A 12,325-nucleotide genomic window follows, 5' to 3' on the forward strand; every position below is an offset into this window, starting at 1 on the left:
TGTCTCTAATGCTCTTAATAAAATATACAACTTTTTGACAAGAGACGATTGTGTTTTTATGGCAAGGGAAAATGTCAAGGTCTCTTCTGATTGTTCTACCAGCAGGTTGCAGAGTTGATTATTATTATTATTCTTTCATTATTTGTTACTTTTATTTCTTTCTTTTTTTAGGTATTTTTCTTAACTGCATTTTTGGTTAAGGGCTTGTAAGTAAGCATTTCACAGTAAGGTCTACACTGTATTCAGCGCATGTGACAAATACAGTTTGATTTGATAGCTATGTAGTATCTATCTCAGCAACCTGAGTAGGAATGTGTCTCATGATGTCCTTGGGCAGGGGGGTGTGGCCAGGCTAGAACAGTGGGAGTTTATATCCTCTTTTACTTTCTCTAGTGACATGCAGACATGAATAGAGGGCTCTGGACCTCTTGACACACTGAGCCCAGGGAAACAGTGCTCCCAAGGTAACAACAAGGTAAGACTTCCACAATGTCTCAATTCCTCTCTGCTTATCTCTCTCATACTCCCTATATCTCTCCCTGAATAAGGTTTTAAAGCTTTTTCAGCAGTATTATTATTCTATAACCGAGTAGATTGTTGGCAGAGCAGACTACAGCATGTACACTATGGAGAATGGCATTACGGCAGGGTTTTTATTACTGTAAACATGTGAGGTCTAATAATATAAATAAAACACGTTGTTTGAGAGCAACATGTACAGGCATTGTTCTTCTGATTGTGTGGATTGCTTTTAACCTTTTTTTCATTTCTAATTACTGAATATTAAAACCTACAATCTACCTGCAGTGAAGCCATTCAACATTTACATTACATTCAGTCATCTAACCGGCTCCCGGTTGTGTGGATTATTAGCTTTGTGTTTTGACGACAATCAAGCTCAGTACATGACCACAACCAAGAAGTTTTACATTTACATTTAAGTCATTTAGCAGACGCTCTTATCCAGAGCGACTTACAAATTGAGTTTTGAACACAACCACAAGGATTAACAACAAGGTTTCACCCTGATGGCCAAACAGTGTCGTTGTCACAGGGTAGATCAACGGTGTTATTACTGCATTAGGTTATGGTGGTCTGAAACCATTATTTTCCTTTTACCAAATTCCTTTTTATCTCTTATCTCTCTATCTCATTCTCTCTCTCACACACATACACACACTTACTTTTATGCATGCTATAGGCTTACACATTTTTCCTAGGAATACGTTTTTATTAAAAACTGTACTAACACAAAGATTGGATCCCTTTCTCATACAAACAGGAAGTGAAACTGTAGGCGGGAGGGTGAGGCAACTTTGGAAGTTACTGTCACTTGAGTTCCAAAGAATGCAATGATAATGTGCTTATATCTGTGCTACTAATTAGGAAGGTCTCTGTGCTGTCTTAGTGGTGAGCACCAATATCAATAATGCAATATGATATCATTATTGTTTGAGCAAGGCATATCAAGATATTGTTTAATCCTTGCTGTTAATCTACACTTTTATGTAAAAGAGCATACATGACTGTTCCGGCCGTCACAAACCCTCTCACAGGCTCTCAGTTTAGCATACTTAACTGCCTGCTGATGGCTTCCCATTGTATTCAAACTGACTGGGAAGGTTAGGACCCCAGAACATTCATACATTACCCAATGGACAATCAGCAAGCAGTTGTCTGAATTTCACAAGCCTTTGAAGTGAAGCCCACACAGTCCACACAATGTTATTCATTCAAACCAATGTGATATCGACATCGGTTAGACAGAATGCAGCTGATACTTGCCATATCAGTGCCCGTCAGTAATGCCTATCACTGTTTGAGTTGAATGCAGGATCAGTCAGGAAGAATGTCTTCCTATCTCCCCATTAATTTTATTGTAACAATGAAGAAAGCCACACAAATGGGATCACACACTGCAGATTCAGGATTAGAAAACTACCAAGTAAATTACCTAGTGCTGATCTGTCATTACATTTACATGACCAGAGTGCTGCTTCAGTATCAACCTATGTCCATGAGTTGTTCTGATGACAGAATGACTCTCCAGTGAGGATTGGGGGACACTTCTCAATTGCAATCAAAAATAGCTCACTAGCTTTAGAGAACTTACGCTTTTCGAAATCTTCCCTATTTTGCCTACTCTACAAGTTTACACATGCCCTTATTGATGCGGTGAAGCAAATGCAGCACCACGGCATGCGAGTAGTACACAAATTCACCATAATCACACAACAAGAGAGAGGGACAGAGATATCCAGCTCAGTCAACTGGTCTCATCATGTTAATGTACAATCAAATAGTGTTACTTTATAATAGTTGGAGAAAGAGATTCACCCTGATTTATGACATTTTGTAACCATTGCAGACCTGAATGATGATCTTTTGGTGGTTCCTGGCACTGCTGCTGGGATCTGTTGAAATATATAGAGGTATGGTGACCTTACACACATGCATGCACACACACACACACACACACACATACACACTTGATTAAGTGCACTTTAACTGTGCTACACATAGGGTGGGGACATCAAATAATACCCCCCCCCCCCCCCCCCCCCCCCCAGCTATTGGCAGACCATTTGTAAACTTTAAATCATCACATAAATAGGCTGCGTAAGCAGTCACTTAAAGGAAAGGCTGCTTATGTTACTTCCCAATCAGCAATGACAGTGATTTCTTCTTTCTGACTCTCTCTCTTTCCCCTTGACTAACCCTGTCTCCAGCCCATGAATGTGATGTGTTCACTTATCTGGACTTTTATCACGCTTTAATTGGAACCAGTCTGTATGTGAAGCTGTTGCTGTACACCAGAGCTAATCTGACCTGTGGTCAGGAGCTGTCCCACCATAACCTGTCGGCCCAGCCCCAGTTCAACCTCACCAAGCCCACCACTTTTGTAGTTCATGGCTACCGTCCTACGGGCGCTCCGCCCAACTGGTTGAATAACATCATAGAGCAGCTGTTGGCCCGCGGAGACATGAATGTCCTGGTGGTGGACTGGAACCGCGGAGCTGCCAATATCAACTACCTGAAAGTTGTGACCTACTCACGACATACAGCGGACAACCTCACTGCCTTCATCCAAAACATGCAGGTTAAGAATGGGTGCTTGATCTGAATACCTAACATATGTGATGAGGGCCAAATGTATTACTTTGTACTAACAGTGTAGTATCTCTTTTGCCTGTTTTGTCTGTGTCAGGAGAATGGTGCCTCTCTTAGTTCCATCCATATGATTGGGCTCAGTCTAGGAGCTCACATCACAGGCTTTGTTGGAGCCAAGTTCAATGGCAAAATTGGGAGGATCACAGGTTAGAATACATTTTCTGTTTCTTCTTTATTGTTTTTATTATGGATACAAACTTTAGAGGCCTTTTTAAACCTTGAATACACTACAAGTTTGAAAAGAGTGATAAAATGAAAATCCTACATCTGTACTGATCTGATATTGACCTGATCAGCTGTAGATCCAGCGGGGCCGCAGTTCAACGGGAAACCCCCTGAGGATCGTCTGGACCCTACAGATGCACAGTTTGTGGACGTTGTGCACACAGACATGGATGGTATGTGCCTCTGCTTGCCTGTTTGGTTTAATACAATGGGAATCATGTAGTCATGTGAGGTGTTTCCTGTTCTGTCACGTGTTCATTGTGCGTTACCAGCATTTGGTTTCAGGAAGCCTTTGGGCCACATTGATTTCTATGCTAACGGTGGAGCCGACCAGCCTGGCTGTCCACTGACCATCTTATCAGGTAAGTCGCTTAGTAAGAGACCGTCCTTCGAATGATACATAAGAAATGAATTCAACATGTGTATCACATAGTTTATTCCTGTAATGGTAAATACATCACTGATGTCCTCTAAATCCATCCTCAGTTCTCCCCTTCCTACTCTCCCAGGGTCCAGCTATTTTAAGTGTGACCACCAGAGATCAGTACTCCTCTATCTGGGTTCCTTGAACCGGACCTGTAACATCAGGGCCTTCCCCTGCACCTCCTACACTGACTTCCTGGACGGACTTTGCATGGACTGTGATCAATTCAAACCTGCCGGATGCCCTGTATTTGGTGGGCCCTCTAACTCCCCTTAGATTCATGAGTTTCATCTCATTAAAAGCTTTTTTTAATTACATAAATAATCACATAAAGATGTGATAGTTTACCTACTCCCAAAATGAAGGCCTTAATTAAGCTAATGTACATTACTGAATCGCACATAGGCTGCACTTACACATGCAGCCCAATTCAGATCACATCAGATCTTTTCACATCAGATATTTTTCAGAGATGCCTGTCCAATCGCAACCATAGTTCTTCAATGTGAAACGCAATCTGTTTTTGGAAGGCAGTGTCCCTTCACATAGACATAACATGGCTGTTTTATCTATTATTTCAGGTTATGACATCATAGAGTGGAAGGAGTCTCTGGTGCCTCTGCGGCAAACCAAGGCTTTCTTCACCACCAATAAACAGACACCATACTGCCGTAAGATGATAATCATCAGCTTGCACACACATTTGACCTCTAAAGAGAGACTTGCCGGGAATACTGTTGTACATAATGGCCAGTCATTTTTCTGTGATGGTCTTCCTGGTCTAGCTTTGCGTGCCTGGCTTATTTTAACTGATCAGGCAAAACGTACAGTATAGCAAGACTAACAAGAGCTCTGTAAAAGTTGTTAAAATATGTTGCTGTGCCTATTCAATGAATGGAAACATACAGAGATCTGTAACTAGGTCATTGGTCAGAGGAAATCAAATTAATGTATGTACTTTTTTACCTCTCTCTCAGAGACAAACTATTGGGTGGACATTGTAACATGGAACAGTGATACTCGCTGGGGCTACATCACCATAAAACTGCACAATGGTAGTGAGGTGACAGAGGCAACAATAAACCAGTAAGTAACTATGTACTCACTGTATCATTACTAAAACAACACATACTGTACATACAGTATACACTCTGGGACACTCTGGGGAATCTCATTAACATCTCATATGCTCTCGTTCTTCAGTAAAGCATCCAGTTTTAATAAGTACTCAGAGACCCGATTACTGGCCCAGTTTGAAAAAGACCTTCAGAAAGTCCACAAGATCTCAATCAAATTCTCCAGGGTGAATGTATTTAAACCTAAGTACAAACTACGGGTGCTCCGAATCCGTCTCACACACCTGGAGCGCAAAGACAGGTCAGTGTTCCGTCACATCCTCTTTCCTCTCAGGCTTCTATCACGTGTCAACTATTTTCTACGTGGCAACTTTTCTTTTACTTTTCATGTTGTTGGAAAAGGTTGATAGCAATTATAATTTGATTAAAATTGGAAATGTTAAATAAACCTTGTGTGAAGTAAAATGTGAATACTGCCGATGCAAGGGATCTTTTGGGGTTGAGAGAAGAGTAAAAGGTCTGTTGTTGCAACAGGAAATTATACTTAGATAATGACATCCTGTTTATCTGCAGTTTGAGGTATACTATAGAAATGTTATATATTCCATTTGAAAAGCAGCGTATGTCAAAAAAGGAGCAAGGTTTTATACCCAGAGAGATAGCATATGCACACTTAGAGACACACATAAATCATTGTATACAGTAAGTGCACCCATCCAAAATTGGTCCATTTGGAGTTCTGTACTGTTGAGGACTTTCTGAGAATGGTGCTGTACGTATGGTGCTGTTTCATATGGTATGTGTTAATCCATTTAGTACGATATGTTACCAATGTGCACAATATGTTACGAATTTGCTAAACGTATGACGTTACAAATTCCAATTTGTTGTGGCTAATGTTAGCTAAGTGGCTAGGTGTCTAACGCTAACATTAGCTAGCCCTAGGTCTTAGGGTTAAGAGAAAGATCAGGAAACATGTTTTGTTTTGTTCATGTATTTAACTCCTTATTTGTCACTTAACAGTCTAAGCCCTGTTTAGCCCAAACAAATGCATTGAATAACAGATTCACTACATGGAACAACAGATAGTCCCACCCCAAAAATGTTAAGGAAGTTTGTTCTGAAGTGTCTATCCTATATCTGAGAGATTAGAAAAATACAAGTAAAAAATGTTTTATCTAACTAAACAGTCTCCATACAGTGCCTTCAGAAAGTATTCAGACCCCTTGACTTTTTTCACATTTTGTTACATTACAGCCTTATTATAAAATGGATTAAATAGTTTTTTCCCCCTCATCAATCTACACACAATACCACATACTGACAAATCAAAAACAGGTTTTTAGAAAAAGTATCAGACTCAGTACTTTGTTGAAGCACCTTTGGCAGCGATTACAGCATCGAGCCTTCTTGGGTATGACGCTACAAGCTTGGCACACCTGTATATGGGGAGTTTCTCCCATTCTTCTCTGTAGATCCTCTTAAGCTCTGTCAGGTTGGATTGGGAGCATTGCTGCACAGATATTTTCAGGTCTCTCCAGAGATGTTCGATCAGCTTCAAGTCCGGGCTCTGGCTGGGCCACTCAAAGACATTCAGAGACTAGTCCCGAAGCCACTCCTGTGTTGTCTTGGCTGTGTGCTTAGGGTTGTTGTCCTGTTGGAAGGTGAACCTTCACCCCAGGCTGAGGTCTTGAGTGCTCTAGAGCAAGTTCTCATGAAGGATCTCTCTGTATTTTGCTCTGTTCATCTTTGCCTCGATCCTGACTAGTTACTGCCACTGAAAAAACATCCCCACAACATGATGCTGCCACCACCTTGCTTCACTGTAGGGATGGTGCCAGGTTTCCTCCAGAAGTGATGCTTGGCATTCAGGCCAAAGAGTTCAATCTTGATTTCATCAGATCAGAGAATCTTGTTTCTCATGGCCAAGAGTGTGCAAAGCTGTCATCAAGGCAAAGGGTGGGTACTTTGAAGAATCTCAAATATAAAATATATTTTGATTTGTTTAGCACTTTTTTGGTTACATGATTCCATGCGTTATTTCATAGTTTTGATGTCTTCAGTATTATTCTACAATATAGAAAATAGTCAAAATAAAGAAACTCTGGAATGACTAGGTGTGTCCAAACTTTTGACTGGTACTGTATATACTGTATAAATAAATATATATATTTTTTCATTGTTGGACATGAAAGACTGTAAAAACACCAGGAAATCAGCTCCAATTTATTTAATTTTTATCATCTGTTCCCAAGTATTCCGATGCATAATAGAAAGGCACGTGATCGTATACAAATGTACGCAAGGTTTGAAATTATTGTTTTAGTCAAATTATATTATAACTGTTTGGGCTTCTTGCAGTCAATTTGTAGTCTACAAATTATTTGTAATTATGTTCTAGACCATCTGCTCAAGAAAAAAAAATTGGCCTGTGGCTGAATCTAGTTTATGATCCCTGACATACATTATCCCAAAATGGTGTCAGTTTGTTTTTTGAATCTCTAACAGAGATGTGACATTTCGTGGTGCATTACATGCATTCTGGCAGGAGTGAAGTAAGTCCTATAGATTATCTTAAATTGCATTATTTTATGTTTTAGGTTGTAGGGCAGGTATGAACATTTTCACATATCTGTGACCAATGTTTCTCCTTAATTTCTTTCTTTAGATCGGTTTCCCATTTTTCCCTTATGTTCTGAACCATCAGGTAGAGTTTTAATCAACCCTTAATATAACTTTAATCAACTTCTTTGTTGTAGCAGCTTCTTTCGGTATTTTTTTCTGTGCTAGAGGCCTTAGGTTTATCCAGATTCTGTTGAAGCGATTAAATAAGATTTCAGAGTTGTAAGAACTTAAAGAAATTGGCCTCGGATAATACAACTCTTTTTTGTTATTGATTGAATGGCAGTAGAGAAAAAAAATTCACGATGCTACTTTGGAACCAGAACTTAAAGGTGTTGTCATTAAACACTGGATGTAAGGGGGGGGGGGGGGTATTCCAAATAGGGGTGACTGGCTATATTGGTTCTTTCCACTTCATGAATTTATGTACATTTTCCCAAATACTTATGGTATTGAGAATCAAATCAAACTTTATTTGTCACATGCCCCAAAAACAGCAGGTTACTGTGAAAATCTTACTTACAAGCCCTTAACCAACAAAACAGTTCAAGAAAGAGTTAAGAAAATATTTACCAAATAAACTAAAGTAAAAAATTATAAAAAGTAACAGAATAAAATAACAGTAACGAGGCTATATACCAGGGGTACCGGTACCGAGTCAATGTGCGGGGGTACAGGTTAGTCTAGGTAATTGGTACAAGTAGGTAGGGGTAAAGTGACTATGCATACAGTTGAAGTCGGAAGTTTACATACACCTTAGCCAAATTCATTTAAACTCAGTTTTTCACAATTCCTGACATTTAATCCTAGTAAAAATTCCCTGTCTTAGGTCAGTTGGGATCACCACTTTACTTTAAGAATGTGAAATGTCAGAATAATAGTAGAGAGAATGATTTATTTCAGCTTTTATTTCTTTCATCACATTCCCAGTGGGTCAGAAGTTTACATACACTCAATCAGTATTTGGTAGCATTGCCTTTTAAATTGTTTCACTTGGGTCAAAGCTTTGGGTAGCCTTCCACAAGCTTCCCACAATACGTTTGGTGAATTTTGGCCCATTTCTCCTGACAGAGCTGGTCAGGTTTGTAGGCCTCCTTGCTCACACATGCTTTTTCAGTTCTGCCCACACATTCTATATAGGAATGAGGTCAGGGCTTTGTGATGGCCACTCCAATACTTTGACTTGGTTATCCTTAAGCCATTTTGCCACAACTTTGGAAGTATGCTTGGGGTCATTGTCCATTTGGAAGACCCATTTGCAACCAAGCTTTAACTTCCTGACTGATGTCTTGAGATGTTGCTTCAATATATCCACCTAATTTTCCTTCATGATGCAATCTATTTTGAGAAGTGCACCAGTCCCTCCTGCAGCAAAGCACCCCCACAACATGATGCTGCCACCCCCGTGCTTCACGGTTGGGATGGTATTCTTCGGCTTGCAAGCCTCCCCCTTTTTCCTCCAAACATAACGAGGGTCAATATGGCCAAACAGTTCTATTTTTGTTTCAACAGATCAGAGGACATTTCTCTAAAAAGTACAATCATTGTCCCAATGTGCAATAGCAAACCGTAGTCTGGCTTTTTTATGGCGGTTTTGGAGCAGTGGCTTCTTCCTTGCTGAGCGGCCATTCAGGTTATGTCGATATAGGGCTTGTTTTACTGTGGATATAGATACTTTGTACCTATTTCCTCCAGCATCTTCACAAGGTCCTTTGCTGTGTTCTGAGATTGATTTGCACTTTTCACACCAAAGTACATTCATCTCTAAGAGACAGAACGCGTCTCCTTCCTGAGCGGTATGACGGCTGTGTGGTCCCACGGTGTTTACAGTGAGGCAAAAAAGTATTTGATCCCCTGCTGATTTTGTACATTTGCCCACTGACAAAGAAATTATCAGTCTATAATTTTAATGGTAGGTTTATTTGAACAGTGAGAGACAGAATAGCAACAAAAAAATCCAGAAAAAAGCATGTCAAAAATGTTAGAAATTGATTTGCATTTTAATGAGGGAAATAAGTATTTGACCCCCTCTCAATCAGAAAGATTTCTGGCTCCCAGGTGTCTTTTATACAGGTAACAAGCTGAGATTAGGAGCACACTCTTAAAGGGAGTGCTCCTAATCTCAGCTTGTTACCTGTATAAAAGACACCTGTCCACAGAAGCAATCAATCAATCAGATTCCAAACTCTCCACCATGGCCAAGACCAAAGAGCTCTCCAAGGATGTCAGGGACAAGATTGTAGACCTACACACGGCTGGAATGGGCTACAAGACCATCGCCAAGCAGCTTGGTGAGAAGGTGACAACAGTTGGTGCGATTATTCACAAATGGAAGAAACCCAAAAGAACTGTCAATCTCCCTCGGCCTGGGGCTCCATGCAAGATCTCACCTCGTGGAGTTGCAATGATCATGAGCACGGTGAGGAATCAGCCCAGAACTACACGGGAGGATCTTGTCAATGATCTCAAGGCAGCTGGGACCATAGTCACAAAGAAAACAATTGGTAACACAGTACGCCGTGAAGGACTGAAATCCTGAAGCGCCCGCAAGGTCCCTCTGCTCAAGAAAGCACATATACATGCCCATCTGAAGTTCACCAATGAACATCTGAATGATTCAGAGGACAACTGGGTGAAAGTGTTGTGGTCAGATGAGACCAAAATGGAGCTCTTTGGCATCAACTCAACTCGCCATGATTGGAGGAGGAGGAATGCTGACTATGACCCCAAGAACACCATCCCCACCGTCAAACATGGAGGTGGAAACATTATGATTTGGGGGTGTTTTTCTGCTAAGGGGACAGGACAACTTCACCGCATCAAAGGGACGATGGACGGGGCCATGTACCGTCAAATATTGGGTGAGAACCTCCTTCCCTTAGCCAGGGCATTGAAAATGGGTCGTGTATGGGTCTTCCAGCATGACAATGACCCAAAACACACGGCCAAGGCAACAAAGGAGTGGCTCAAGAAGAAGCACATTAAGGTCCTGGAGTGGCCTAGCCAGTCTCCAGACCTTAATCCCATAGAAAATATGTGGAGGGAGCTGAAGGTTCGAGTTGCCAAACGTCAGCCTCGACACCTTAATGACTTGGAGAAGATCTGCAAAGAGGAGTGGGACAAAATCCCTCCTGAGATGTGTGCAAACCTGGTGGCCAACTACAAGAAACGTCTGACCTCTGTGATTGCCACCAAGTACTAAGTCATGTTTTGCAGAGGGGTCAAATACTTATTTCCCTCATTAAAATGCAAATCAATTTATAACATTAGTGACATGCGTTTTTCTGGATTTTTTTGTTGTTCTTCTGTCTCTCACTGTTCAAATAAACCTACCATTAAAATTATAGACTGATCATTTCTTTGTCAGTGGGCAAACGTACAAAATCAGCATGGGATCAAATACTTTTTTCCCTCACTGTATTCTTGCGTACTATTGTTTGTACAGATGAACGTGGTACCTTCAGGCGTTTGGAAATCGCTCCCAAGGATGAACCAGACTTGTGTAGGTCTACAATTTTTTTTCTGAGGTCTTGGCTGATTTCTTTTGATTTTCCCATGATGTCAAGCAAAGAGGCACTGAGTTTGAAGGTAGGCCTTGAAATACATCCACAGCTACACCTCCAATTGACTCAAATGATGTCAATTAGCCTATCAGAAGCTTCTAAAGCCATGACATCATTTTCTGGAATTTTCCAAGCTGTTTAAAGGCACAGTCAACTGAGTGTATGTAAATTTCTGACCCACTGGAATTGTGATACAGTGTATTATAAGTGAAATAATCTGTCTGTAAACAATTGTTGGAAAGATTACTTGTGTCATGCACAAAGTAGATGTCCTAACCGACTTGCCAAAACTATAGTTCGTTAACAAGACATTTGTGGCGTGATTGAAAAACGAGTTTTAATGACTGAAACCTAAGTGTATGTAAACTTCCAACATCAACTGTAGGTAATAAACAGAGAGTAGCAACAGTGTAAAAACAAATGTGGGGAAGGGGTCAATATAAATAGTCTGGGTGGCCATTTTATTAATTGTTCAACAGTCTTATTGATTGTTGGATTGTCTGTTTTTTTCGTCAACGCCATGGACCTGAAATATTAAGTATATTTTAGATCATACAGTATTACATTTGTGGCTTCGATACTCCTCCATGCACAAGGATAGTCTGCTGTCCTTTGAACGCAGTTGTGCAGTAATACATCTTCATATGAGGTAGTCCAAGACCTCCAGCTGTATAGGGTAAGTTTAAAACAGTCAATTTGACTCTTGAGGTTTTCCATTCCAAATAAAGTTGGAGAGCAGGCCATTTATTCTATTTAAAAAGTTGGATGGAATTGAAATGGCAAGGCCTGGAAAAAATACATCAACCTTCGTAATATATTCATTTTGATTATGTTGACCCTACCTAACATAGAAATAGGGAGAGATCTCCATCGCTGAAACAGATTCAAACCTATCTATTAAAGGAGAGTAATTGATTTTATGTGCCTCCTCCAGATTGCATGGTATAAGTACACCCAGGTATTGCATATGTGTGTTTGTCCATTTCCACTTAAATGTACTTTCTAAGCAGAAATATATATTATTTCAGTTTTCTCCCAATTCACTTTGAATCCTGATACAGCACCATAGATGTCCAACAGATACATAAAGTAAAATGTCAGATAAATAAAGTAAAATGTAATCTGCATACAATGATATTTCATGTTGATCTCCACCAATCTCTATGCCCCAGATTGAGCCATGATTTCTAATTATTGATGCTAGGGGATCTGTGGCTAGAGAAAATAAATAACTAGACAAAGGT

General features: G+C 40.3%; 1 protein-coding gene across 1 annotated transcript in view; it reads left to right on the forward strand.

Annotated features, from left to right (window-relative positions):
- Positions 1-413: 413 nt before the first annotated feature.
- liph (Lipase member H) overlaps positions 414-12,325 on the forward strand; it is a 16,785-nt gene continuing 4,873 nt past the window's right edge. The window contains exons 1-10 of the mRNA NM_001173770.1: positions 414-475; positions 2,369-2,432; positions 2,730-3,100; positions 3,209-3,317; positions 3,468-3,569; positions 3,669-3,758; positions 3,906-4,073; positions 4,402-4,491; positions 4,798-4,906; positions 5,024-5,197. Of these exons, the coding sequence (NP_001167241.1) occupies positions 2,375-2,432; positions 2,730-3,100; positions 3,209-3,317; positions 3,468-3,569; positions 3,669-3,758; positions 3,906-4,073; positions 4,402-4,491; positions 4,798-4,906; positions 5,024-5,197 (1,271 nt within the window). The 5' untranslated portion in view covers positions 414-475; positions 2,369-2,374. The remainder of the gene's footprint in view (positions 476-2,368; positions 2,433-2,729; positions 3,101-3,208; positions 3,318-3,467; positions 3,570-3,668; positions 3,759-3,905; positions 4,074-4,401; positions 4,492-4,797; positions 4,907-5,023; positions 5,198-12,325) is intronic.

The sequence above is a fragment of the Salmo salar genome, chromosome 11, assembly GCF_965601325.2.
Source record: "Salmo salar chromosome 11, fSalSal1, whole genome shotgun sequence".
Taxonomy (NCBI): domain Eukaryota; kingdom Metazoa; phylum Chordata; class Actinopteri; order Salmoniformes; family Salmonidae; genus Salmo; species Salmo salar.